At 43.7% G+C, this 27,243-nt stretch overlaps 2 protein-coding genes across 4 annotated transcripts in view; one reads left to right on the top strand and one right to left on the bottom strand.

Moving 5' to 3' along the window:
• Positions 1-24,169, bottom strand: part of RFC3 (replication factor C subunit 3) — a 29,719-nt gene extending 5,550 nt beyond the window's left edge. For 2 of the 3 annotated variants that reach the window (XM_074986497.1, XM_074986492.1), the window contains exons 1-9: positions 24,013-24,169; positions 21,023-21,160; positions 18,290-18,357; positions 13,692-13,789; positions 12,385-12,566; positions 11,430-11,566; positions 11,232-11,330; positions 4,628-4,697; positions 297-342 (exon numbers count right to left, since the gene is read on the bottom strand). In XM_074986497.1, the coding sequence (XP_074842598.1) occupies positions 297-342; positions 4,628-4,697; positions 11,232-11,330; positions 11,430-11,566; positions 12,385-12,566; positions 13,692-13,789; positions 18,290-18,357; positions 21,023-21,160; positions 24,013-24,099 (925 nt within the window). In that variant the 5' untranslated portion in view covers positions 24,100-24,169. The remainder of the gene's footprint in view (positions 1-296; positions 343-4,627; positions 4,698-11,231; positions 11,331-11,429; positions 11,567-12,384; positions 12,567-13,691; positions 13,790-18,289; positions 18,358-21,022; positions 21,161-24,012) is intronic. The other variant, XM_074986486.1, reaches the window with a different exon arrangement.
• Positions 24,170-24,923: 754 nt separating this feature from the next.
• Positions 24,924-27,243, top strand: part of STARD13 (StAR related lipid transfer domain containing 13) — a 506,601-nt gene continuing 504,281 nt past the window's right edge. Inside the window, exon 1 of the mRNA XM_074986427.1 lies at positions 24,924-25,016. The gene's annotated coding sequence lies outside the window, so the exon portion shown is untranslated. The remainder of the gene's footprint in view (positions 25,017-27,243) is intronic.

The raw sequence follows: 27,243 nt of genomic DNA, 5'->3' as shown, positions 1-27,243 counted from the left end.
GCCCCCTCTTTCCTCCCGACACACAGAGGGCCAGGGGGTGATTGGACCATCCCATGGTTCATATGCACGCCCTCAGTAAGTTTTAATGATTTTTTTAACCCCTGGAGTAGCCACTGCTTTAAGCAGCATATGCTCCAGGCAACCCATATTGCCTCCCAGGCCAGTGTGCTTTAAGAATACAGCCACCCACTCCCCCATGGGCCTGCATGCCTGGGACATGGTACATCCCCTCCTGCTTCCCACCCCACAGCATTGCTTTAGGAAATTTTTTCCCACATGGCCCAAGAATAGCTTACCATAGTGTTGTGGGTAAACTTCTGCCGTAGAAGAGGTGAAACCATTCTGCAAGGAAGCATGCATTCTTCAGTCTTAAAAATAACCAGAGTGACCTTGGAGTTGCAATATATTCTTCCATAGAGACAGAGAGCCATTCTTTCTGTCACTATGGTCATTGTTCCAAGTAAAGATAAATGTGTTGCTATTGCTAATGATATTAATATTTCTAAATTTGTTTTATCAGCAAATGACCCTGGTAAAAGACAAAGAGGCCCAGTCCAGCAGGTAAGAGGCTGCATCAAATGTGAAGGAAGAAGAAGACCTGGAATGAATTGTTGGAAAATTATTCTGATGGAGTCACAAATGAGAAATCAGAGCTCTCTGACTGGAGGAGGGAAAAAAAAGGATTCTCAAGAACGAAAGCATGACTCATTTATGTCCTTTATGGGCAAGCAGACAATTAATTAATTTGCTGATAGAGAAATCAGTCAGCAAACTTTGCATTAACTGAAGCTGTGCTTGATAAAGAACAAACTATGCATCCCCACCTGCCAACAAATGCCACATTACATGCTCCCCTATCTGTACACATTACCTTCTCTTTTCAGAGGCATATCCAGGCACCACCGATACATGCCACCCCTACCCCATTCATTCTCCTGCCCTGGACAGGCACTGTATCCCCCAGCAACTCCAGGCATCATCATTTGAGACCGCCCTCAACCCAGGTCATTCCACTCCCCAGTTCCTGGCTCTGCATCCACCATCCAATTGATGCCCACCCCCACTTCCAAGCCTCATCACTCCACACATTCAGCACCCTCCTCTTGTTGGGAGCCCAGAATGGGGAGGGACCATGGAGAGCCATGCTTCATAGCCCCATAAAATCAACATGCACCAGAAAGCTAGCCTGTGTCTATGACCTTATTATCCTTTTATTTTTCTATTTACCCCCCACTCTTCTATTAGTGCCCCCTAAATAAAAACATTATTTATTGGAAAAAGAGTTTCGTTTATTGGTTAATATTCTTTGGGGTGGATGGGTGGTGATGGTTGTCTCATGGTTGATCGACAGTTCCATGAAGGGCAAGGAAACAGTACAGTTGGGGGTGGGTTGCCAGTTAATGCCCTTCATGCTCATTCACAAGTTTGGTTTTCAAGACTTCCCTGATTTTCAGTGCCTCTTTCTGGGCTTTCCTGTTTTCCCTTGGGGCCAGCTGCTGATAATTTCTTGCTAGGACCTCTGCCTCAGCACCCGCCCGCCCGACAGGCATGAAACTTTCCCCCATACCACACAAATGTTATGAAGCATACAGCAGGCCCCATTGACAAGGGTAGTGTTTTCTCCATTGAGGTCTAAGCGGGTCAGAAGGCACTTGAACCTGGCTTTTCAGTGTTATATTGTATCACCATTCTGCACCTGCTCAGTCTGTAGTTAAAGAGTTCTTTACTGGAATCCAGAGTCCTGTGTAGGGCTTCACACGCCAAGGAAACAAGGGGTAAGTAGGGTCACTCAAAATCACTATGGGCACTTCCACACCCTCAATGTTAATTTTCTGGTCTGGGAAGAAATTACCATTCTGGAGCCTTCTAAAAAGACCAGAATTCCTAAAGATTTGTGCGTCACGCACCCATCCTGACTAATCCACCTTGATGTCGGTGAAACGACCTTTGTGATCCACCAACGCCTGCAACATGATAGAGAAGTACCCCTTGCAGTTAATGTGCTCTGAGGCTGTAGCCAGACAGAACCCCACCTTTTCTCTACTCCATCTTGTCTCTCCTGGGTGCTTCAGAGCACCAAAGGGTTAAAAAGAAACAGCTCAGCCCTGGAATGCCCGAGAGCGCAGATGTGCTTATCACAGCCACAGTCTTTTTGATGCTCCGGAGCTGCAACAAGAGACAATGGGCTAATAAACAGCCGGGCCTCGGACTGCCCTTGGCTAATTATCATCAGTTGATTCTCGCCTATGCAAACGTCCCAGACGGAGGAAAAATCTCCGGCCCATAAAGAAAGAATGCCCTAAAATTATCTCCACCCCACAGGTGTGAACCAGCCCTGTGAAAACCAGTGTCTTGAGACGAGTTAATTCAATTGGCACCCTTTTGGATAAGGAAGAAGCCTATGTGACCCAATGGGTACAAAGTAAGGGTCCAGGAGCCCTTCTAATTGAGCTCCAATTACCTCTACCTGCCAGTCAGGAGGGTCGTTGCCTCCCGAGATCCTCGTTATTTATTGCTTCTTCCTGAGAGACTGGGTGAAACGCTGGCCACGCCACGCTGGTAATGCAGGGGTAAGAATAAGGCCTGTGAAGTGTATTGCTTTCCTTTTGCTTTCTTTGTGCACATTCAATAATAGATCTATGAATTGTTACATGCTAGCTATTGACAACTAAAGAACAAAGTGTAAACCTTGTAATCTTTGTAACAAAGTATAAATCTTGTAAGTTTGCAACAAAGTGTATATCTTGTAATCTTGTAACCATAAGAGTTAAGTCCCCTTAGTCAATAAATAAGTAACTGGTTAAGCTGTAACCTGACTCTCCCTGTTACTGTGCAAGCCCAACACAAAACAAAGAACCCAGCTGCTTTTCAGCTGTAATTAGCCTGGTCATTGGTAAGAGATAGCACTGAGAGCTGAGCGCTGAGTCTTGCTGCCTCCACAGGACAGACTCTCTGGGGCACCCGTCAGCCACCCCGGCTGCCCGCTGCAAAGGGACTTTCTCATCCTAGCAGTTAAAGACTCGGGTGTGGGAAGCTCTCAGTATAACCGTTGGGGCACCCATCAGCCTGTCCTGGCTGCCCACTGCGAAGGAACTTTTCCTGTCATAGCAGTTAAAGACTCGGGTGTTAGGACCTCGGGGCATCTGTCAGCCTGCCTGGACTGCCCGCTGCAAACGGGCTGTCTGTCCTAGCAGTTAAAGACTCGGATGAAAATAAGGGTGTAGGTGGTATCTTACCTGACCATCGGCTAACAGAGGCCTGGTGGTCCAGTGCCAGGATGGGGGTGTGCATCTCATATGTGGCCCCACCACAGCTAGGGAACCCCATGGCAGCAAGTCTGTCCACTATATCTCCTGCACATTCCCCAAAGTCACTGTCTTCTGCAGGAGAAGCATGTTGATTGCTGTGGCTACCTGTACAACAACAGCCCCCACCACAGATTTGCGCACACCAAATTGTAGCTGTCTGGCATTGCAAACATCCGAAGAGCAATTTCCATGTGTTTCTTGACTGTCAAAGCAGGTTTCATTGTGGTACTGCTGCGCTTCAGGGCAAAAGACAGCAGTTCACAAAGTTCATTGAAAATGGCCTGTTCTCAGCCACTGCTAGTTATCCCATGACTGCAAAACAATGTGATCCCACCAGTCTGTGCTAGTTTCGCAGCTCCAGAACCTGTGCCCCACGCTGTACAATGACTCCAGTACTGCCAGAAACTCCATGGTTCTTCTCTCCAGAGATTTATGTCCATCCAGACCCCCAGAAACAATGACCTCATACTGCATAGGCATTATGTTCAGAACATACTGCATCGCAGTGTGGGAACTGAGCACAAAACACTGCATCAAACTTTGGAGTGTATCAGGATCCACGTTAGTGTCTGTAATGGCAGCTGGTAGTTAAGACAAAAACACGCAAAAATGCCGTTTTTTACAGCTGGAAAGGGAAGGTGAGGAAAATGCATTCTGGGATGATATCAGAAACCCAGAACCATTTGCGGCAACTTTTTTTCCCCATAAGAAACCAGCACAAAATTCCAAAATCCAACAGGGCTGCAGGAGCTGTGAGACAGTGCCCACAATGCATTGCTACCACAGTTGAATTCAGGCACCCACGACTTTATAAAATCTCATGTTAAAAAAATCCACTTTAACAAATTCGACTTCATTCCCAAGTGCAGACATACCCAAAGACAACCCAGCTGTCACTGGCTTTGGCACACAGACATTATGCAACTAAAAACACTTATTTAAATAAAAGGATTTCAACTAGACAGCATAGCTAAGACTTCTGGTTCACACACAATCTGCTGAATCTTCATAACAAGTGGACCTTATTGTCAGTGTTAAATTATGTTGATTAAAGTTGAGCCAGGAACTAGGTTTTTTTCCCAAAACAAAGAAGAAAACAAATTTCCTACCCCGGGTCCTTGCAAACACTTCTGCACATGCTTAACTTTCAGCACTTAAGCAGTCCCTTTGGAGATCTGGAAAACTGAACATTAAGCATGTACTAGATTATCATTACCTGTTCCTCGCTCTTTTTTTAAAAAAAATAATTTTTGTCTCAAGTTTGGATTCTCCTAGTTCTAGCTGACATGTACACAGTAAGTGCTGAGGAATTAAATTACCTTCATTATTATCTCGGGAGGAATGCAGTGGGTTAAGAGTTCATAAAGCCGCCCGCGAACTTCAAGTAACCTGTTGAAATGAAATCACGAAATGTTACAGCAATGTCTACAAAGCCAGTTTTATATTTCTAAAAAGCATTTGCTCTATTTTTAAACAATGTTAATAAAACCCCACACTTGGAATGCCAAGCATAATAAAGTGCCGTTAACCTAAAGTCTTCCTCTAACATTAAGCAACATATGGTACTCCCATGATATAGAGTCAGTCTGAACATACATGTTACAATAACAGAGTGGGGATGGATTTAATAAAGTTTTGGGCAGTATCTATGCCATTCTCAGCTGACCTGGAAGATACAAAGCACCAGAACATGCTATTCTTGCCCCACTTTAAACAAAAAAACCTCTCAGTGTGATTTGTGTACAAGTTCAATAAGAAGTAGCCACAAAATTATCAGAACTCAGGACTTGCTTGTACATTGGTGTTTTGCGCCCATCAGTCATCTTGCTCACATTCTTAAACCATACTTATGCTAACACTTACTGTGGGTGACTTGTTTTCTTTCTCTCTTGATAACAGAGCAATGATACAAATAACAGAAAAAAAATACTACATTCAAAAGGAAGTCAGGTTGGGAAGAGGAATGTGACTAGATACAGGACATGACAGAAGTAAGCTGTCCTTTACAAAAAAAATGCATTGGAGACAATATGACCTTACAGCAGTTACAGTGTCTTGGCATCTGCTATTTTTACCTTTATGTTACTTACAAGTGCTCTCAGCCTTGTGAATTTTTTTTTTAAATATAGTTGTGACTCCATTCCAATAACTGTGGATATTTAACTTATGAGTCAGACTCTTAGGTGACAATACAAGTGTTTTCTTCCTTAAAAAATACACTTACAAAAATAAAAGAATTCTTCCCAAAGATGTTAGGAAAGGCTTGGAAGAAATTATCCAATGGTCTGCATTCTCACAAGGGACAGATGTGAATATTTAAAAAAGATAAATGCACATATACAGTGGAATATATTCATTCAAGCAACTTAAAAGGAGGTGCAGGGAGAAGGTTATGCTTACGAGTGTAAATCGAAATATTGGAAGATTGTCTCCAATCAGGGCTTCTAAACTGTGCAATTCTATTTCTCTCAGCGCTAACTATTTTAAAAACGGGCAGTTGTTTCCCCATTGCCATAAATGCACTATAGCAACAGAGAACTAGTGCCAGCACTATTGCTCTTCGCAGCTAAAGAGAAAAGTATTATAGTACTATAGAAAAAGAACAACCATATCCAGCAGCTTCAGCTGGCTCTACAGTGCCCTGAGTAAGCCAGTTTGTTACCTACTACAGTATTATACTCCTAAAGGAATTTTGTGCTAAATAAAAATTATATGCCCAATATTTTCAAAATCTGCAATGTTGTCAATAAATAAATGTGGCTCCAGCATGGCAGTCAGGCACACAGGCCACTGACTGCACTGAAGTGAGAGGTTACCGTGCAGCTCCCTCTCCCCCTGTGAAGGGACCTGGCAGTGAGGCTGCACTCAACCTAACACAGTTCAAGATCTGGGCCTACCCCAGACACATTCCAAGCCCCTGACCTCTGCACCAGCTGGGAGTGGACACGCTCAGCCCAGCAGGATCCAAGTGTGGAGGGACTTAGGGCATGTCTTCAGTAAAGACTGGATCCAAGCACAGTGATCAATCCACCAGGGGCCAATTTATTGTGTTTAGGTTAGATGCAATAAATCGATCGCTCAGTGTTCCCCTGACATCTCCAGTTCTCCGCTAGAACGAGAAGAGTAAGCAGAGCTTACAGGAGAGCATCATCTCTCAACTTACCACATTAAAGACACCGTGCTAAGCAAATCTAAGTACAGTGATTTCAGCTATGTTATTTGTGTAGCTGAGTCAACAGCCCATGCTAGTTCAGACAAGGCCTTAGTGAAAGGGGATCCAGGTGTGGAGCGAGAGGCTTCTCGGTGGGACAGTCTGGACACACAGGGGCTCATATGGGGCATTCCAGATACAGGGGCAATGGGGCTCTGTAGGAGACCCAGGTGAAGGTAGTTGGTCTCGCCAGGGCAGAGCTCGGTTTAAGGGGCTCACTGGGAGGATCTGGGTGCTGGGGGAGCGATGATGATAGGTTGTGGGCTCAGAAGCAGGTGGCTGTGGCTCAGTGGGTTGGGTGGGTCTGGTGTGGAATGCATATGGAGGTGGGGATCTGGATATAGGGGGAGTACAGCTTGTCAGGGTGAGGGTTTGATGGCCCTGCTTAACGGGGAGCCCCAGCTGCTGCCAGTGGATGCCACATGCCAGACTCCTGCGTCCCACCACAATTCCCCTATATCCTTTTCCTTGTCATCTCATCCCCCTACACCATCCTCCTCCCTTCACTCTCACATTCTCCTCCCACTTCTTTCTCCACTGTGGGCACTTACTGTTGCACAGAAACAAGAAGGCTCCCACTATACAGCATGGGAGCATGACTGGCACTAGGACCCAGAAAGCAGGGTTATGCTGCAGTCAATGGAGCCAGATGCAGCCTCCTTCAGCTGGGCAGCTCTGCACTTGCAGAAATGGGAGCGTGGGCCCTAGCAGCACATAACCCCTGTGTGTACCCCATGCCTCACCTACTTGGGAGAGGCAACCCCCCAAAAAAAAAAAAAACAACGCCCATGGTACACACCCATGTGGCTCTCCTTTGCACTGTAGCCATTTTCTGCTAGCAAGCAAAGAAATATTTCTGGGGAGGGAGATCTTTTGTGGATGTGCAGTCTTACAGAATTCCCCCAGAGTAAAGTTACAAAGAGTTGTTTAGCAACTAAAATCATGACTATCACTCTGCCTCAGTAGGACAGGCACACGACACACACATCGGAATGGTTCTAGAGCCAACAAAACTAAAAATAAGTACATATAAATTTCATTATTCAATTCATTTCTTCTGTGATCCCCAATGAATCAATACTACTCTTAAAAATTTAACGTGCATCCAACAGACAAAGGGAGCCAGAAGAACACCAGTTTTGGTAGGGCTTGTTGATCGGTTCATTAATAGACCTGTAGTTGATGCATTTCACCATTTCTGCTAGGTTATCCTCAAGTCAGAGCACGAATGGTAATGTTTAAAAATCATCATAATTTGGCTGTCACTCATTTGGAATCAACTACAGAAACTGAGCCAATGGATGATGCAGCCCTAATTAGGACACCCTGAAGAAATGAAGATACAAAAATTAGTGGGCACATTACATCTGGTGATGAATTGAATTGCTAGGGTAACTGAAGTGTCAAATTCTTCAAGGAGGAGATCTGATTTGATGCTTTGCAAAGAAATAGAAAATGATATGCTAGAACTCTCAGCAACAAAAGACAACTCTTGTTCCTTATGTCTGAAGGTAACTTGCCTAGGAGATGACAGATTTGAAGGTTTTTGTGTCTTTATAGACAATGCAACTGAAAAGTCAGAACTGTATGCTGGAAGCTGCCATTTAATAAATCAGTGCCAGATTACCCGAGCTGTGCAGTCTCTAACATTCGTATGTTTCAGCGCTTTGGCGTCACACAATGGCTCAAAGAAAGAAAAGGAACAAGCTCATTATTGCAAAGTACAACTTTAAATCCACTAAATAAATTTACCTTGGCATTAAGTCGGAGGTGGAAAATGAGTAAGTCGCTGTCTCAGTGAATGCATCTAAAACTCCACATCAGTATCAAATCCACAATAATAGTACAGGTATATGATCAAAAAACCTTTTAGCTACCAGGCTTGCCAGCCTTGAACGATATATCGCAGTTACTGGAAATACTGTCATTGTCATACAACACTACAAACATAGAATGTAAGTTTTACTTAATCAAATTAATTAAAACAAGCTGGAAGAAGTAAAGCACTGTCCAGAACTTTATGCCGGTGTTAAAGGCCCAAGTGAAAATGCTTTCTGGTTCCATCATGACATTATCTACTGACTTGGAGGAAGACAAGGAACAAAACATTCATAGACAAACAGCCTATTTACCAACAGACAGCATTACATGTTTTTTTCAGACTGGTGGTTGCAGTGGCATTTTAATACATAATAAGCAAAGACCAAACTGAATGGAGCATAAGACCAAGTGCGAGTCTGAACAAAATGAAACACAGGCACAATAATCAATTCAGAATAAAGACAATACAGAGAAATTACATAAGACAATCACAGTAGCAACAATGTTTTATTTCACTTTACCTAAGAAATAAGCACACATCCAGAAACTGGGACAACTTTAGGCCGTGCCTACACTAGCCCAAATCTTTGAAATGGCCATTTCAAAGTTTACTAATGAAGCGCTGAAATACATATTCAGCACCTCATTAGAATGCAGGCGACCGTGGCAGTTCGCAATTGCCGCGGCTCGCCACCGCGCGGCTCGTCCAGACGGGGCTCCTTTTCAAAAGAACCCCAGCAACTTCGAAATCCCCTTATTCCTATCAGCAGATAGGACCTAGCAGATAGGAATAAGGGGATTTCGAAGTTGCTCCTTTTGAAAAGGAGCCCCGCCTGGATGAGCTGCACGGCAGCGAGCTGCAGCAATTTCAAAGTGCCGTGGCCGCCCACATTCTAATGAGGTGCTGAATATGTATTTCAGCGCTTCATTAGTAAACTTCGAAATGGCCATTTTGAAGTTTTGGCCTAGTGTAGATGTAGCCTTATTGTCTAACTCAATTTGAAAATTTTATATGTCTGTGGGCAAATTATTAGGCTACTTTTCCTCAAGGCTTCCATACGCTTTTGACTACAAAGCTCAGTCATGATTTAAATACCATTAGGTAAGTAAATTTTAGCCTGTTTATCACTTTGTCATTTAGAGCAAAACAAACCAGCACTGGCTTCCAGCTTCAGACTAGTGCTGCAGAACTCCAGGCCACTGGTCTGTGTTTATACTGGATACATAAATTTAGCTTAATCACACACCGAGTAATTTAGTAATTTTATGACTAACCTTTCTAGTCTCTAAAACCCAATCTAGCCATTTCTTGATCATTCTAAATAGTGTCTTACCAAATTCACAGCCATGAAAAATGCATTACAGACCGTGAAATCTGGTGTCCTCCCATGAAATCTGACCTTTTGGTTTCTCAAATTGGGGGTCCTGAACCAAAGGGGAGTTGCAGGGGTGCACAAGGTTATTTTAGGAGAGTCATGGCATTGCCACCCTTATTTCTGTGGTGCCTTCAGAGCTGGGCAACTGGAGAGCAGTGGTTATTACGTTGTCTGGTGCTCAGCTCTGAAGGCAGCACCCTGCCTGCAGCAGTGCAGAAAGAAAGGTGGCAATACCACACCCATGTTGCCCTTACTTCTGTATGGCTGTCTCTCTCAGTGCTGGACACCCAAAGAATGGCAGCTGCTAAGGTTCCAGCTCTGCAGGTCGCAGTGCAGAAAAAAGGGTGGCAATACTATATCATCCATGCTTCTGTGCTGCTGCTGGCCAGAGCTCTGCCTTCAGAGCTGGATTCCAGTTAGCAGCCACCACTCTCCAGCTCTGAAGACAGTGCTGCCATCAAGAGCAGCACAGAAGGAAGGGTAAGAGTGCCACATCCCTCCTGTAGTGGGGAAGCTGCCCCACTCCAGCAGGAAAGGGGTTAAAGCAGGCTGGAGAGAGTCTGTGCCGAGCCACAGTCAATTAGGAATGGGATCCTAGGGCAGCTTGCTGGGGCAGCCCTGTATTTACGGAGCTGCTTAGGGGAGCAGAGTCAGTTGGGTCCTGACCAGAGAGCGTGCAGGACTCACTTCCAGTAGGAGAGAAGCAGCTCTTGGGAAGATAAGAGTAGGGGAGGCTCAGGGGAGCAGCAGAAAGGCTCCAGCCTGACACTTACCAAACTTGTGGCCTTGATATAAGGTCCAGGAGGGTGGAAGGGTCATGCAGAAGTGACCCAGGAAGCAACAGTCAAGCAGAAGAGTCCCTGGGCTGGGATTCAGAGTAGTGGGCAAGCCTTGCCTTCCTCCCTCCCTGTTGTACATCCCCATGGCCACCAAGAACTGGGGCTAATCCAGGCTGCAGTTTGCCTCTGAGGCAAAGCTCTAGACCCTGGCTGCAGTTGGCCACAGTGGCAGGTGTAAGACTGATGACTGCTGATGCCCAGAAAGGAGAGAGAGAACAAACAGTGGGTGCTACCAGAGAGCAGTGTTCCAAAGAGAATACCATGATCCAGGGAGCAACATGGATCCAGAGCAGAGCATGGAGAAAGTGCAGAATGACAGTGGGTGAGACGTTGGCGAGGAGAGTGTACCCTGCAGACAGTCAAGCCAATTCCCAGTGTGACCAGCAGGAGGTGCCACAGCAGTGAGTCAGACCCCACTACACACCCCTACAATAACTTTGAGATCCAGGACCCTTACAAAAAACACCACTGTGAAATTTCAGATTTATATACCTGAAATTGTGAAATTTACCATTTTTAAAATGTTACATCTGTGAAATTGACCAAAAAGGACCATGCCTTTGGTAGGGCCTTAGTTACAAGCCTATTTTCTTTGGCTGAAAAGCAGAGATATTCTTGCACAAAGCTACTAAAATGCCACAAAACATCTAATATAAAACACTTAATCTCCACCTACCTCTGGGGTGTCTGCTGACTGACAATAGCATTTGCAGTCTCTCTCAGATATACTTCCCAGTCAGTCTCAGGGATGTCCTGATCAGAAGTAAAAGGATACCTGCACAACGAGTAATCTCTCATATTTTAGCAACAAGCTTAAAGTGAATGTATAATTTTCTACAAAAAGTAACCTACATTAGTTTCTGTAATGACTTACTGCTGGACCCTGCAAGCCTCACACATAAGCAACGCCTTCCGAAGATTTCTGCCAGATTTTTCTGCTAGCCTACGAGCCAGATCCTGAGGAAGAGTCAGCCCCTCCTTCTTGCACACACTGGACAACACGTGACAGATCTAGAAGGGAAAGAGGTACCGTGACTACAAGTAACATTCATTGTAGCCGTAAGAACATAAGAACAGCCATACTGGGTCAGACCAAAGGTCCATTCAGCCCACTAGCCTGTCTGCCAACAGTGGCCAGTGCCAGGTGCCCCAGATGGACCGAAGACAATGATCAAGCCATTTGTCTCCTGCCATCCATCTCCAGCCTCTGACAGTCAGAGGCCAGGGATGCCTTCCTACCCTTGGCTAATAGCCTTTTATGGACCTAACCTCCATGAATTCATCTAGCTCTTTCTTGAATTCTGTTATAGTCCTAGCCTTCACAGTCTCCTCTGGCAAGGAGTTCCACAGGTTAACTATGTGGCTGAGTGAAGAACAACATTCTTTTATTAGTTTTAAACCTGCTACCCATTCATTTCATTTGGTGTCCTCTAGTTCTTGTATTATGGGCATGTAGCCATCAGTCCCTGAATATTAGAGATACAAGGTGGATGAGGATCCAAGAAATTATATTATCTCATCCATCTTGTCTCTCTCTAATAGTGAGCATATGGCAGACTTCTCTTTAGTGAAACAGTCCATAGCCCAAAGACCATTTTCAGGCCTAACCATCTCCAAAATTGCCATTGCTTCCCCACCCCAGTGATCAGCCAGGTATAAATGAGCAGCTCCAGTCTGCCCAGTCAATGGATACTGTACATACTCTCTCAAAGGCAAGTCATGGATGACAAGCAGAGACATGGTATTTTCTGTAACATACTTTACATGCACATAGCAAAAACTAGGCTCATAAAGTTCATAGTAGAGGCTCATTTTGCTTCCAAACCTACATCTTCAATACTGGGAGCAGGCACTCGCACTGCCAGACATCTGCTTTGAATAGGTGCAATGATTTTTGAAATGGAATTGCAACACAGGATCAATCTGCAGGTGGCCATATACTTTTCCATGGTTCTTCGCAATGCATGCTGAGCATCTTTAGTAAGTTTATCAACTTCTGTCAGCAGCACCACTGTCAGAAGGGGGAAAAAAGGAAAAAAAAGCTTAAATTATCTTTATTAGAAGAGTTTCAAAGTAAAATTACTTACAAGATTACTTTTAGTTAAGTTTAGAAAGATAACGAAGCAAGACACATGGCAAGAAAGATGTAACATGGTTGCATCTAAATTTTCTGAGAACCGGTGGTGTAAGGAAGCATTAAAGCAAATGAGTTATCAGTGCACTCCTCTGTTTACAATCTCGTGCCTTAGTTTAATGGCTGAAGAAGGTGGAAGACCCCTTTGACTGAACACTGGAGGCCCTTCCATGCACATAGCTCTCTATGTCTATACAAAGATGTTTCAAAGTAGTTAGTAGATATATGGTAATGAATTCTAGCAGACTCCTAAAATTTGGAAACAGCTCAAATTTAATGATTCCCTGACAACTGTGATGAAAATGGTATGGCATATGAAAGCTAGGACCACTCCTACAATATTCGTACTCTATTTGCTCATCTTTCTTGGGTTTCTCTCATTTTTCCTTTCTCTTGGGTTTTGGGGTTTCTTGGTTTCTGTGAGGAAGCAGCTGTAACAATTTATTTGGAAACAGTGAAGAGAAAAAACTGGGATCCTGTAAATTAGAAGCCACTTCCTGTCTGTAGTTCTTCCATTTACGAAGTACTTCTGCACTGACCACTTCAAGAAAATGGAAGTGACAAATATATATGAAGGAAGGAAGTAGGCCCAGTTCAACTCATTCAATCATCCATTAGTCCTACTTTTTGTCCCTTCAGCTACCAATGCCACATAAGACAGACTGCTACTGACGGAGTGTCTACCACTCATAAATACATCTGTCCATAATGGCCACCTGTCTCTGACAAAAAAGCATGAAAGGTGGCCAAGTTTTATGAAGGCTGATACATGGCTCACAGTAGCAATAAGTAAAGACCCACGTCTATGCAGCTTCAAAATCTTTTGCTACAATCAGAGATACAAACCAATGCCATAAAGAGGTACATCTTTGAGGCAACTGGTGAAGATACACACTGGAAGACAGATGTGCTGCTCTCAGATACATCTTTCTGACTTGATTTAAACATTTCATAGAGGTTCTTCTCCAAAGTTCTTACCCACATTTAACTTATTTAACTAACCTTTAAAATCTCTTTGAGTACTTGTCTCAAGTTGTTGGGATTGTGCTACTGTCTTCAATAATTCCTGAATTACCACACGGTCACTGTTTCCTGCATCACTGTAGAAAGTGTTCAGATAACAGTTGATTTTGTTATTACACTTAGTTATTTTAACAGTGCTCACACCACATTTACAGTACATTCTTCAAACCAGCAGCTCAGGAGGCATTTTTTTAAATTAAAAAAAGCCAAAAACATGGCTTTTAAAATAAAGATGGCCTGAGGTGTGTCTGTTGACAAGCTACACTCCTAACATTTTGAAATTCATACCTTACACAGAGTTGCATTTTAGTTGTTCCTGGGGAGGGAGACCTGTTAGTAAATACAACAAAATTATGTTTGTGCCTGCATGACTTTAATGTAATGATATGAGAATTGAGCTTTTAACATCTCTTTACCAGCAACTTGGGCATATACATCCAATATTTTTTGCCTCTCTACTTTCCAAGGGCCATTTTGTCTTTGGCAAAAAGGCCAAATCTGCCGGTAGGACATAGGGCTTTCACTAAACACAAATACTGTTTCCAGGATTATGAAGTCTTGCTCATATGTGACCATGGAAATGGCTAGAGATTTCACAAGTAAAGATCTTGTTAAGAAGAACTTGAAGGTTTGGTGTCAGTCTGAAAGTTTCTGAAGCAGGCCTCCTCAGCTCCCAATGTTGTCTGTTTTCTTATTATCTCACATTATTGTAAGTAGTTCCATGTCTTTTCACCCTATATGGTGACTGGCATCTTATAGTAGAAAATGTGGGCATGTTATTTTCTAAATTATTTCAGCACAACCGATACTAAGAGTGCAGTTCTTTTTTCTCATTTAGCTGCTATATCACTTATAGGACCTCATAATTTTGCTACTGGCTTCAAGCTACTGAATGCTTTTATATCCAAAGGTCCCAGTTCGTTCAGCTCCTGGACATGTATCGTCCAGCAGTGTCATTACAAGGAACGGAGAAACACACAAGCCTTAGGGAATAGACGATAAATGGATTCTCCACCAGTGGGGAGTTTACCAGTGTAACCATTGTCAAGCATGGCTATTTCATGTATAGACCTGAAGCCAAATCTCCCCACGTACAAAAAATACTGTGTGCTTAAAAAATAAAAACAAGCATTTTCTGCAATGGGCTCTTTGATCCCGCCTGACCCCACAACTAAGCAGTTGAATCAAAGTACCATGCAACATTTAGTGATACGTTCAAGGAAGGTGTGGATTCCCAACTTGGGGGCCAAACAACAAGTAACAGAACTGATACCAAGACTAATCAAGACGGAGTACCGAGGCTTCCCACCGCCATACACTTTCAAAGCTGCATACATGTAATAAATTTTAAAAAGCGTACATCTGTGACTATAAGCAGTAAAAAATAGTTTTCATTTTAAAACAAACTTTTTGCCTTAGAGCTGGAGACATCCACATTTTACGTTGGAAGCTGTACATCACTTAATATGCAAGTTAGGAATCAAATAAGACTCCATACAAAAGCTTCTCAAAGAAGTAACTGCATTAGTCTGTATCTTTGTAAAACAAAGCAAGCAGTCCTGTAGCACCTTAAAGACTAAAATTTTATTTATTAGGTAATGAGTTCTCATAGGTAAGACCCACTTCTTCAGATTTTCAGATTGGAGTAGATAAGGACCACCCAGGGTTTATATGGGGGCAGAGTTAAGAAAAAAGGGGGCATCACCTGTCATACACAAGATCAGTGGAAGAAGAAAATAAGGTGACCCCCCCATTCTCTTTTCTTTCTTCCCTCCTTCCTTCCCCCAACCCTACTATATAAACGCTGGATTCTTACTATCTGCTCCAATTTGAATATCTGGGAAAGTGGGTCTTATCCACAAAACCTCATTACCTAATAAATAAATATGTTAGTCTTTAAGGTGCTATAGGACTGCTTGTTTTTCACACAAAAACTTGACTTGCATGTTTTGGCACTTAAGTGTGATTTTAGGATGACAGAGCTGCTATTCCTTGAAATGCCGTAAGGTGTGCATCATCAAAGATATATGGACATGACAGAATGATCAGTTGGCTCAAGATTCTAAGCTCTTTTCAAAGTAAAGTCACACCTAAATTTACACTGTGGTTACATTCTTGGAAAAAAAACCACTCTGCAAATAGAAATCATGTAAAAACAGACACCAGGGATCTGGGGGATAGAAGGGTTTAGGTTTCAGGCTCACAATTATCGGAGAGGTAGCTGTGTTAGTCTGTATCTTTGAGAACAAGAAGTTGTCCTGTGGCACCTTATAGACTAATAGATATTTTGGAGCATAAACTTTCTCAAAGACGCACTGCATCTGATGAGTTTTTATAAGAAAATTTAATGACTTTTGAATTTGCTACTAACATTTACAGATATTCTGAAAATGAATTTGACATGATGATAATGTTGCTTGTTTTGAAGTCAGAACTCCAAGGGTTCATCTGGCAAGTGTGTAGGCAGGAGGAAGAGGGGTTGCCTCCACATAAACCCTTTAGCCAGCCTTGTGGATTGTGGTGCACAATCTGGCCCGGGGCCCCTGGACACTGGTGTGCATGGCCTCATTTCACTCTCCAGCCAAGGAGCATGATCGGGGACTTGTCACTCAATAGGATGCCAGGCAGGCAATATGGGGCAAACTTCTGACCCCACTCTCCAGCAGGAGTGCATCAAGCTCCCACCCCTACTCTGTGGCTGGAAGGCCAGGCAGACAGAGTGGAACAAGCCCCTGTATCCCTACCTCGTTTAACAGGGGTTCACCTGGGGCCAGGAGTACCTGGCCCACATCCATTGTCCCGTGCAAGGACACAAAGAGGTTGAAGAGAGGTGGATCAAATCCATTCTACCCCATCCCTCCTGCTTCCCTTCCCCTGCTTCTGTCTTTGCCCAAACACCTTAAGTCATGGCCCACCCAAATGTTCTGCCTTGACTGACCTGCACATCTTGGTGACCACACAGCATAAATGTGAAGCCTTATAATGCACAAAAATAAAGATAACAATTTATAGACCATGAATAACTAAAACAATGCCAAAAACCCTATGTAAAACAAGGTCTGATTGTACAGGTATTTTGGACAAAAGACAATTTCAATTAGAAGTATCAGAGAAGTAGCCATGTTAGTCTTTGAGGAGCTCTTATGTTCTCATGGGTTTAGTACCAGTGGACTTCCTAATATCTCATGCAGAAAATTTAGTGCAGGAATACAAAATTTAACTCCTGACTCAATTTTCTAAGGTTCTTCATGATTAAGCTATAATTATTTTTATATAGGCACCTCTCAGATATAACACAGTCTGGTTAATAATTTCATGTCTGAAGGGGTAAGCTAAGCTTGAAGTTGTTTTACGGTTCAAACGTTTCAATCTGAAGATGGTTAGGCAAAACAGAGTTATAATTTAAGCATGTGTTCTCTTCCCCTCTCCATCATCCAGGGGATTCCATTTAACAGCATCCATAAGTTACGTGACCAGCAAGCAATTCCTTGAAAGTCACAATTGAAATCTGTGTTACAGTTTGAAGGAAGTAAAACTGCTTTGTCTAACATATGTTTATAATAGATTTAAACACCTGTATGTTTCCATCCACTTTCTAATTTCACTTTCTCTCCCTCATGACCTTTTATTATGCTCCATATTATTTAGATGTACCATACTGCTCCACTGAACATGAAGCAATAATTCAATCGTAACTCCATAGGCTGTTTCTACTGAGCACTAAAAGAACAAAAAACAGGTTGTTTGTTCAGTTAGAAACACATGGAAAAATACAAATGTCCAATTTAAGATGTAATTATTCACACTACTAAGTTTTAGCTCCAATCTATAAAGCACTAGGGGAAATAATATTGATTTTAACAAAACACTGAAGTAAGCACTGGCATTGTATACTTTTAACAGGCAGTTAGTCTACATTTTAGGATATCTGCATTTGGAGTAGAATATTTAAATCCTGTATAGTTAGAAGTAATTTCTAAAACACTAGAAGTCATTATCACAAATTCTGTGGCCTGTTTTATATAGGTACTCAGACTAGATGATCACAGTAGTCCTTCACAATAATATAATCATGAATCCACAAATCAGAAATCGTCAGTACAACACAAAAATTCTGTGTTTTAGACCAGAAACATGAGTAGAGGTTTTTTTTTAAATTACAAAATCTTTTGGGTACAAGGCTTACTTTTAACACTACTTTTTGCATTTTTTTATTAAAGGGAGAACAAAACAATCACTCAGTGCCGTGTTTTCAAAACTGCCTTAATATGAACTTGGAATTTGCAGGTCTACCTATTTGTAAGACCCAAAACTCACATTTTTATGCACAATCCATTAGCAACACAGCATGCTACTGGATTTCACATAGGAAATCCAAGTATTTTGTCATCCAGAGTCATGTATTTCAAAAACCTGGTCTGCACATTTAGGGCCAACACTTGTAAACAGAAGAATTTCTTCTAAAAGAACTACTTGCCTGAGTAAAAGGTTGAATCCTTAGAAATCAAGACTTTTAGAAAATGTAGTCATTCCAGTATCGTATCTTAATTAAATATTCCTTTTTATTATGAATTTACCTTGGGTTAACTTCCAGATGATAATTGCTTGCAATGGTGCTAATTTCAATTTTCTTTTTAGATGGTGTCTGTGTAGAAAACACAAAAAGTTAGATTTGAAAGCATCGTACTTTAATAAAAAAGTAAATTATAATTGGCAAGTCTAGTTGCTTGGCAGCAGCATTACGGTAGAAAATCTGGATTTGGGGTCAGCTTCATACCTCATTCTCCCCATGTGAGTGAAGGCCAGGAGTTTTGGGATGTGGTTAAACCTCTGAAAAAATAACGGTGGCTGTTTCCCCCACTAGTGTTGATCCTACTATCAGAATTAATAGAGATTTCAGACAATTAATAGAAAGCCATCTCTTTCAAATAGTCATTTTAGGGCAACAGCTCACAGACCACAGGAAGATTTCCTTCCCATGAAATTTTGGGGAGAAGTGCATGGATATCAAAGGGAGTTCCTTTCTCTCAATATGTAATTACAAATTTTTCACTGGTATAATTAACATGAACAATTATGTTACCTTTAACTTTGGATCCAACTGGTATATTTCTACCACTAATTGGACACATTTTCACTAAACACAGAACTGTGTTTAAGTGTATTTCTTCCAATTATGGTGACAATGAATGTCTTCCAATTCATGTGATTTTACTGGAAGATTTTTCTAGGACCAATTAGACGGTGGATATTTCCCTATTAACATCACAATACGTTTATCCTTCCTAACTGAGTCATTAGAAAGTACTAAAGTTAGTGCACCAATTCTGACAGCAAAACCTAGAATAGTCTACAAGTTTTTACCACTGCCATGTGCCTGATCCCTGTACTAATGCTGAAGGAAATAAGTAGCCAAGCAAGGTACTAAAATTATTTGTATTCCATTTTTCATATTGGTGACCCTATCACACAGAAAGTCTCTGAATGTAGCCCCCTTTATAAATTAAAAACACTTTACATGTTTAATACTATTATAAATGCTGGAGATGAAGTGAGGCTTTGAGATAGAAGCTGACAACTCATGCCCCGCAATGTAATAATCTTGTGATTCCGAGATGGTTACCATCCTCAGTTTGAGAACAGCTGTGATACATGTAATGGTTACTAAATTATTTCCTTTAAATAAGAGCAATGAATATGAAAAACTACCTTGTAATAAGATGAGCCAGAATCAGAGGTAATGTTCTATCCCTCATACCAAATATGATATTCAGACCACTGCTGAAGAAATTAAAAAGTAATAACAGAAGAAATTCTGTTTACTGCACTATGAAATTGTAGTGTTCTGTCAATTTTGCTGATTCAGAGATTCATGATTATGTAGTCAGAAGGACTATTATCATTTAGTCTTACTTGCTGCTTAACAAAGGACTTCTCAGAATTAACTGTTTGAATGCTTCTCTAAATGACATACTCTGGAGTTCACATATTGATTTAAAATTGCCACTGGTGAAAAGGCCATGACAACCCTTGTTAAGTTGTTCCCAAAGTTAATTACACTTATTGTAAACCAGTTGGATTTTATTTCTAGTGTGAACTTTTCTAACCTCAATTTTCTGCCATTGAACCTAGTTATACCTTTGCTAGATTTGGTAATAAAGATCTTGTCTGTTTCCCAAGTAATTAGACTGCTCCAGTTACCCCTTAAAACTCCCTCCTTCCAAATAAAGACTTTTCATTGATAAGGCAACATCCTAACTAGATTTCAAGTGGCTGCCCTGTACGCCAGCCAGATAACCACTGAAACAGATCCCTTTTCTTGTTGGCCGTATCTACACTAGCCCCAAACTTCAAAATGGCCACGCAAATGGCCAGTTCAAAGTTTACTAATGAAGCGCTGAAATACACATTCAGCGCCTCATTAGCATGTGGGCGGCTGCGGCACTTCGAAATTGACGCGGCTCGCCACTGCGTGGCTCGTCCAGACGGGGCTCCTTTTCAAAAGGACCCCAACTACTTTGAAGTCCCCTTATTAGTTTGAGCAGATAGGAATAAGGGGACTTCAAAGTAGTCGGGGTCCTTTCGAAAAGGAGCCCCGTCTGGACGAGCCACGCGGTGGCGAGCCACGTCAATTTCGAAGTGCCGCGGCTGCCCGCATGCTAATGAAGCGCTAAATGTGTATTCTAGTGCTTCATTAGTAAACTTCGAAATGGCCATTTGCATGGCCATTTCGAAGTTTTGGGCTAGTGTAGACACGGCCGTTCAGTCACTATGGAAATGATTAGAGGACAAATTCTGACAAACATACATGGGGGAAAGGTAACATTAATGGTTTATAAGTAAGAGGTCACAACTTAAGACAAAAGCAAATTCTATCTGTTGTTCGCTTAAATTGGAGTTAACGTGAATCAAAAATTAGAGTACTGGACCCAATTCTGATCTCATATACATGGTACAGTCTAAGCAATGCCAACAAAAGCAACATGAAAGAAATCAACATCAGAATCCTGTCCTCAGTACGTAATGCTCAGGATCTATTTTGCAGTCCAGCCTTGTTGCAAAGTGCAAGCATGAGGGAGATTGACAAACTAAAATTATTTAATGAGAGAAAAATGCTCAAGCGACCAATTTTGTATGCGAGCTTGAACTTTCTAATGGAGTGAAGAAATGTGAACATTTTGGAATTATATTGATTTTCCTTTTACTACTGGGGATCTTGCTATAGGAATACATATTCACATGCTATTATATAAAAATCAAGGCTGTATATACACAACTTTCTTTCAAAATGCACACGATCAGTTTCTTACTGTTATGCTCTGATGGTCAATTCGCAGTTTCTCCACTCCTGCACCATACAGTTCCCTTAACACACACATTATCCTGGTCTTCTTTCCAGCTCCAGATGGTCCATACACTAACAAATGAGGGAAGTCACCACACTGAACCTGTAAACAGCACAGTAAAATTAATTATAATAATGTTTCCAATATGCTAGGAAATTAACAGTGTCATTTGAGGACTCTCCTTATAACATTACTATTACATAATTTTTCATATACAATTCTACAGTACTTTAATTTAAAATATAGCCCAGAATTAGCAGTACCTTGAAATTTTCTTCTAGGCATATGTCCATCACACTGGCCATGTGCCTTTTAAAATTAATGATGGTGGTTTGTTTGGTTTTAGTTTCAGGTATTACATCTGCTCCTGAGACTCACGCCAAAGGTGACAATCACTGTCACCTTTCTAGAAAGATGTTCCTGTCCCACTTGTTGCTAAGTGAACAGCTCTCACAAATGGAAAACAGACTCAAGCAGGGAAAAAGCAAATCTACCCACAAAATAAACTAAAGGAAAGATCTCTCTGCTCTTTCAGCTACAGTATACAACAACTATCACGTGTAAAAATATATTCAAACAAAAGCCTAATTCTGAGTGTTGCTTTAAAAATAACAAAACCAATTTTTGTTTCTGGGAAGGGCGGTTGCCACTTTAAAAATACATTTCACTAAGATCTACCTTCAAAGCTAGTTTTCGTTAGTTATACCAAGAACTACAGAATGCCAAGTGTGAATCTAGCAGTTAGACAATCTAGATAAGGTTTGGGACATCTGGGACTTGAACATGAATTCAGTTTTGCCCATCGGTTTTATTCCTATCTTTGGCCTTAATCCCTGTCATTTAGGATCTAACAGTTTGAGAAGTGTTGAACACCAACAGCTACCAAAGGAATCAGTGGATGGGGTGGGTGTTGTTCTTTTCTGCAAATCATGCTAATAAATCTTTGTGCCTCTTTCCTCCCCATCTGCTTAATAGTAATAGTGATAGTGTGAAGCTTAATTCAGTAACATACGTAAACCTCTTGCAATGTTTTGCATACAGTGCATTCTACAAAAGGGAAATGTTGGTGTTGTTTCCCTGACATGTCAGGGCTTGTCTTCACTGCAAATTCGCTTGAGTTGCTAGCCTAGTTCAAGTGACAGTATGTCTATACTACAGAATCTTTATCAGCATGTAGATTCAGATGCAGCCTACCTCTACAGGAGTAGGTTGGTGCAGGAACATCAACTTCACGAACATTACCTATGTTGACAGAACCCCTCTTCCATCCACATAGCCACACTAGAGGTTTTGTTGACAGAGTTATGTTAGTCACAGGGTTGGAAAAGGAGACAAAGTTTTGCAGACTCTCTTTGTGCATGTGACTATGTTTTTATTCAAGTCTGGAGTGAGAACTGCAATTTGCATTATATCTGTCTCAGATAGCAGGACGGGAACATCAAACCAACCTGCACTCTTTAAAACTGATTATTTACTCTCTATTATTATAATACAAATAACAAAAATAAAAAGAGAAGAAACTGTGCACTATAAAATAATCACCCTATCAGAAATGTATATCCTCTCAATATGAAAACTGATAATGGGGGTATCATTCGCTTACAGTCCTGCTCATATTTCCCTATTATGACCATTTATCCCTGCCAAAAACAATAAACAGAACTTTCACTTTTGGTGTGCTTTACAATTATTCGTAGCATTTGATGGCCTGACTTAAAATGACAAAATTTCTTTAGCAGAATGGCACGTTCCAAGATCATCTTCACATTGTTCATGAAAGCATTAGCTCAAGTTACAGCTGCAATTTTGCCATCTTCTCTTCTACAAAAACATATCTCTAGCATGAGTGCTAACTGGCTTGCCTGGTGTGGGGATTACTGCAAGGGGATAGTTGTTTGATGTTTCTGTGCTTTAGTAATAAAGTGGAGACAAGCAGCTAGTTACCACCCATGAAATGTTTATCCAGTGAAGCTGCTAATCCAGTCACCATTTTGCTGATCAGATTGCTCTGGTAGTCTGAATATTGTTTCATAGTATGGTCACTCTCAGGTTGCCTACGCTTAGGCCAGCACAGCTACACTGTACATTTATCAGCAGCTCTCACTCCACATTTTAATAAAAACAGAGTACTGCATTTCTGCTGTTTTGTTTTATGCACAAAAGAGAGTTGCCAAAACTTTATCTCCTTATTCTCTTCCCTAAGCAAAGCAAGCAGGGCCTTAGCACCAATAGAAAGCAAAGCCTGCTCTGTTGGCACTTTCAAAACAAAACAGCAGACACCTGGGAATTGAGATTGAAGAGGCTACCTGGTTACCCAATAAGCATTAGGTTTACCAGAATGCTGACTGGATAACTGATTAATCGAGCCTTTTCCAAATCCCAGTGGACGGCCAGCCGCACCAGGCCACTGTCAGGTTGGCAGGGCCCCAGCTGCATGGCAGGCAGGTGGGAACCCATCCACAGCCCTGCTGGAGCAGCCCCAGGCCCATCAGTGACAGAGGCTGGTCTGGAGCAGCCCCTGCCATTCATTTAACCAGCTAGCGGGTTTAACCCATATTTCCATCCCCAACGGGAGAAGAATCAGACCGATGCTAACATGTCACCAGATGACCTAGGTGCCCAACCCCCAAAGCCGCCTAACACTGGTATTGAGGAACGTTTGCCCCGGGGACGGGGACAGGGACAGGCCGGGAGGGTTCCAGAGGGAGGCGGGGGTAGCGGAGAGGTAGTGGTTCTGGGGGTGGGGGAGTACCGGAGGGGAGGGGGCAGCGCTCTTCATGAGGTAAAGGCAGGGCTGGTGACGGTGGGGGGCTCCCCGCGCGGCTCGAGCTGAAGGGGCGGGGGGGCGGTGTCGGTGATCGGCGGCGGCTCCTCCCCTGGCCCAGGCTGGCGGGAACGAGGGTGGGTCGGTGATGGGGGCGGGAGAGCGGAGGCTGGGGCGGCCCGTCCCTCACCAGGTTGCGGAGCTGGGCCGCCTGCTCGCGGTGATAGTCCACCCTGCTGAGAGTGCAGGGCCGGTACTTGTCCGCCCACAGGCTCATGGCTGCTGGACCAGTCAAGGCCGGGTTGAAAAGCGCGCGCCGCACCGCGCCGGCCCTCGCACGCACTGAACTCGGGAACCAACCGGAAGAGCATCTACTACGGTGACCGCTTCGGGACAAACCTAACCAACACGCGAAGCTGTTAGAACGCGCCAAGGAGAGGCGAGGGTGGGGTAGGAGAGGAGCTCGGAACCTCTCGCGCAGGCTCGGGAGGAGCCACTCCCGCAGGGGCGAAGCTTTTCCCTCCGCACGAGTGACCCCTCCCCTCTTCTCCCCTCCCCTCTAGTGCAGGGAGCGCGGCTTCTTAGCCGCTTGCCCAGCCTGCCGGCTGTGCGGCCTATGCGAGCTGCCCTACGCCTGCGGCCCAGCCCAACGCAGCCCAGCGGCACCAGTTCCTACACACAGCTGTGACAGCTACACCCAGCTCATGGCATCCCGAGGTGACGCTCCTCATGTGCCAGCCCCACCTAAGCTCAACCCCTCAGCACTCTGCAGCAGCCAGTGCCTCCTAACAGCACACCTCACAGCACCATGCCCCGCAGCAACCCAGCCGCACAGCACCGCTCCATTCAGCAACCCAGCCCCCCGGCACCTCATGGTACCACACCCTGCAGCCACCCAGCACCTCGCAATATCATGCCCTGCAGCAATCCAGCATCTCACAGCACTTCATGGCACCACACCCTGCAGCCACCCAGCATCTCACAGCACCGTGCCCTGCAGCAATCCATCCACCTAGCACCTCAGAGCACCGTGCTACACCATAGCAAGGCACTGCGTACCCCTGCACGACATGCTGCAGCTCCAAAATATTACCAGTGCCCCACGACTGCAAAAACACCTGCAAACCAGTGCCCTGACCCACAAACACAGCTTGGTGGACCTCAGCAGCTTCACTTGGACCTACTGCTATGCAGGTATTGGGAAATGTTCTCACTGTTCCATAAAACGGTCAATTAATTTCTTACTGTTAACTCACAATTGGTTTTTGTCTCAGGGTAAATTCAAGTCATTCCTGCGTAACACAATTGCTAAAAATCATCCCATTGCCTGTGCAGTGTATACTTCATTTGATTTGTTCTGGAAAAGCTAAGAGCATAAAAGCCACTTGACACACCATGTACAAAGAATACTTGTGTACCTGCCATCTTTGGAATTAAGTACTTCTCTATGGTGGGAACGACTTCACAATTTCATATGTGAAATTATGTGCCTGTTTGTCTCATTAGTCATATGCAGTGTATTTGTAGCTGTGTTTGTCCCAGGATACGAGAGAGACAAGGTTGGTGAGCTAATACCTTTATTAGATCAGTATTACCTCACCCCCATTGTCATGCAAATCTCATTAGTTTGAAGTCCTGATCCAAACCCTACTGACATTAGTATCAACTGATAAACCTTAATATTCATTTGAACCAATTTGTCTCATATTCTTTCATGACTCCTAGGGCACAGGATAAAAACAAACCCTAGAAATGGCAACAAAAATGAGGTGGGACATCTTCATGAGTTAAAACGCTGCACTGGTAGGAAAAGAGCTAAGATGCACAGCACCTAGGGGAGGACCAACTGTTAGTAGCCAGTCAAAGTAGACAGATCCAGCCACACAATGTCCATAATGTTCTCACAGTGGCATGAGCCAGCTGCTTCTTTTCACAGGAATCCAAGCCCCCAGCGAAGTAAATTAATTTCTGATGAAATCAAAAGGAGCTAAGCATAGTTCTGCTATCACGCAGAAAGATTAACATCATTTTATTACCACTGCTTGTCAACAGGAAGGGGTAAAGGGGCAATTGCCCCAGGGCCCAGTGATTCAAAAGGGCCTGGCAAACTCCAGGGAGCTTTGAGGGTTGCCGGAGGAGAGGGTGTGTGGGTGACCTGTAGGCAGTGCTGAGGACTGGCTGCCCTTTCTGCCAACTGCCCCTTCTGTTCCAGGACCACAAAGCTGCCCCCACCTCACTTTGCCCAGGGGCCTGTCAGCTCCCTTCCATTCAGTGTAAAGTGATTTGTAACCCAACACCAACCAAAATCCATCACCTGAGTCACAATGCTGATACTGAGGCAGCGTGTGTATGTTCATGTAAACACAGTCTCATCCTGAAGCCTTTTCCCTTCCCCAGCCAGCTGCCATGGGAGGGCTCACTGAAATATCACAGGGCTGTAATCTTATGACCATTGTAGACTGATTAATGATTTTTGAACTCTTAGCACTGGTGGAAGGAGGGTGGCCCCATGCTGGCCTTCCACCGTGGTGGAAAGAAGAAAGAGACAAGATTGTGAGCAGTGCTGAATGGTAAGGGGAATTCTCAGGGGTACGGGCCACATGCTCTCCCTTAGCCCAGGGAGGGGCTGGAACAACCCCTCACCACTCTCACTCCTCCCCTGCCCTGCCCCCTCTGCACCCCTGCTCCGCCTTGCTCTAGCTCCCACTTCTCTTGGGCAGCACCACTCTGGGGGAAGGGCAGGACCACCCCCACATTCACCAGAAGCTGTGGTGCACTAATAATGAGTGCAAAGGGTCAGACGGGTGCTGGGGAGGTGCATGTGAACCTAAGTGCATCCCAATGTGTCGCCCCTACTGTGAGAATCACTAGATGTATGGCCGGGGCAGCCCAATAGATCCTGTGTCAGGGCTGTCTTTTGAGGGGTGTGGGGCCTGGGGCAACCCTCCCTTCACCCCAGGTCCATCCTCTGCTATGCACCTGCCCCTGCTCCACCCCCATCCCATCTCCATTGCATCCCTTCCTCCAAACCCCTTTTCCTGAGTGACATGGCCCAGGGAATTACTGGAGGGGCCTGGCACTGGTGGCAGGGGTTGAGCCTCCTCCCTGGCACTCACCTTATGATGGGAGGTGGAGTGACCAAACCCCAGCCTGCTCTTTTGTGTTCGGCTCCCAGCCACATTACTTGGGGTGGAGCAGGCTGAAGCTGAGTCAGTCCATTTCCCACCATGGTGGTGAAACCGAGCAAAGCAAGCTGGGTCTGGGTCACTCTGCTTCCTTCAGCTCCTGCCACCGCTGGCTCTTGCTTCCGGTGCCAGGCCACCCTGCTAATCCCCAAGGTTGCGTCTACACTACAGAGTTTTGTCGACAAAACTTATGGAGCGTCCACTCCTAAAAGGCATTCTGTCGAGAATGACTTGAC

Source organism: Carettochelys insculpta, chromosome 1, assembly GCF_033958435.1.
Source record: "Carettochelys insculpta isolate YL-2023 chromosome 1, ASM3395843v1, whole genome shotgun sequence".
NCBI lineage: Eukaryota > Metazoa > Chordata > Testudines > Carettochelyidae > Carettochelys > Carettochelys insculpta.
This window is presented reverse-complemented; position numbering and strand designations above follow the sequence as displayed.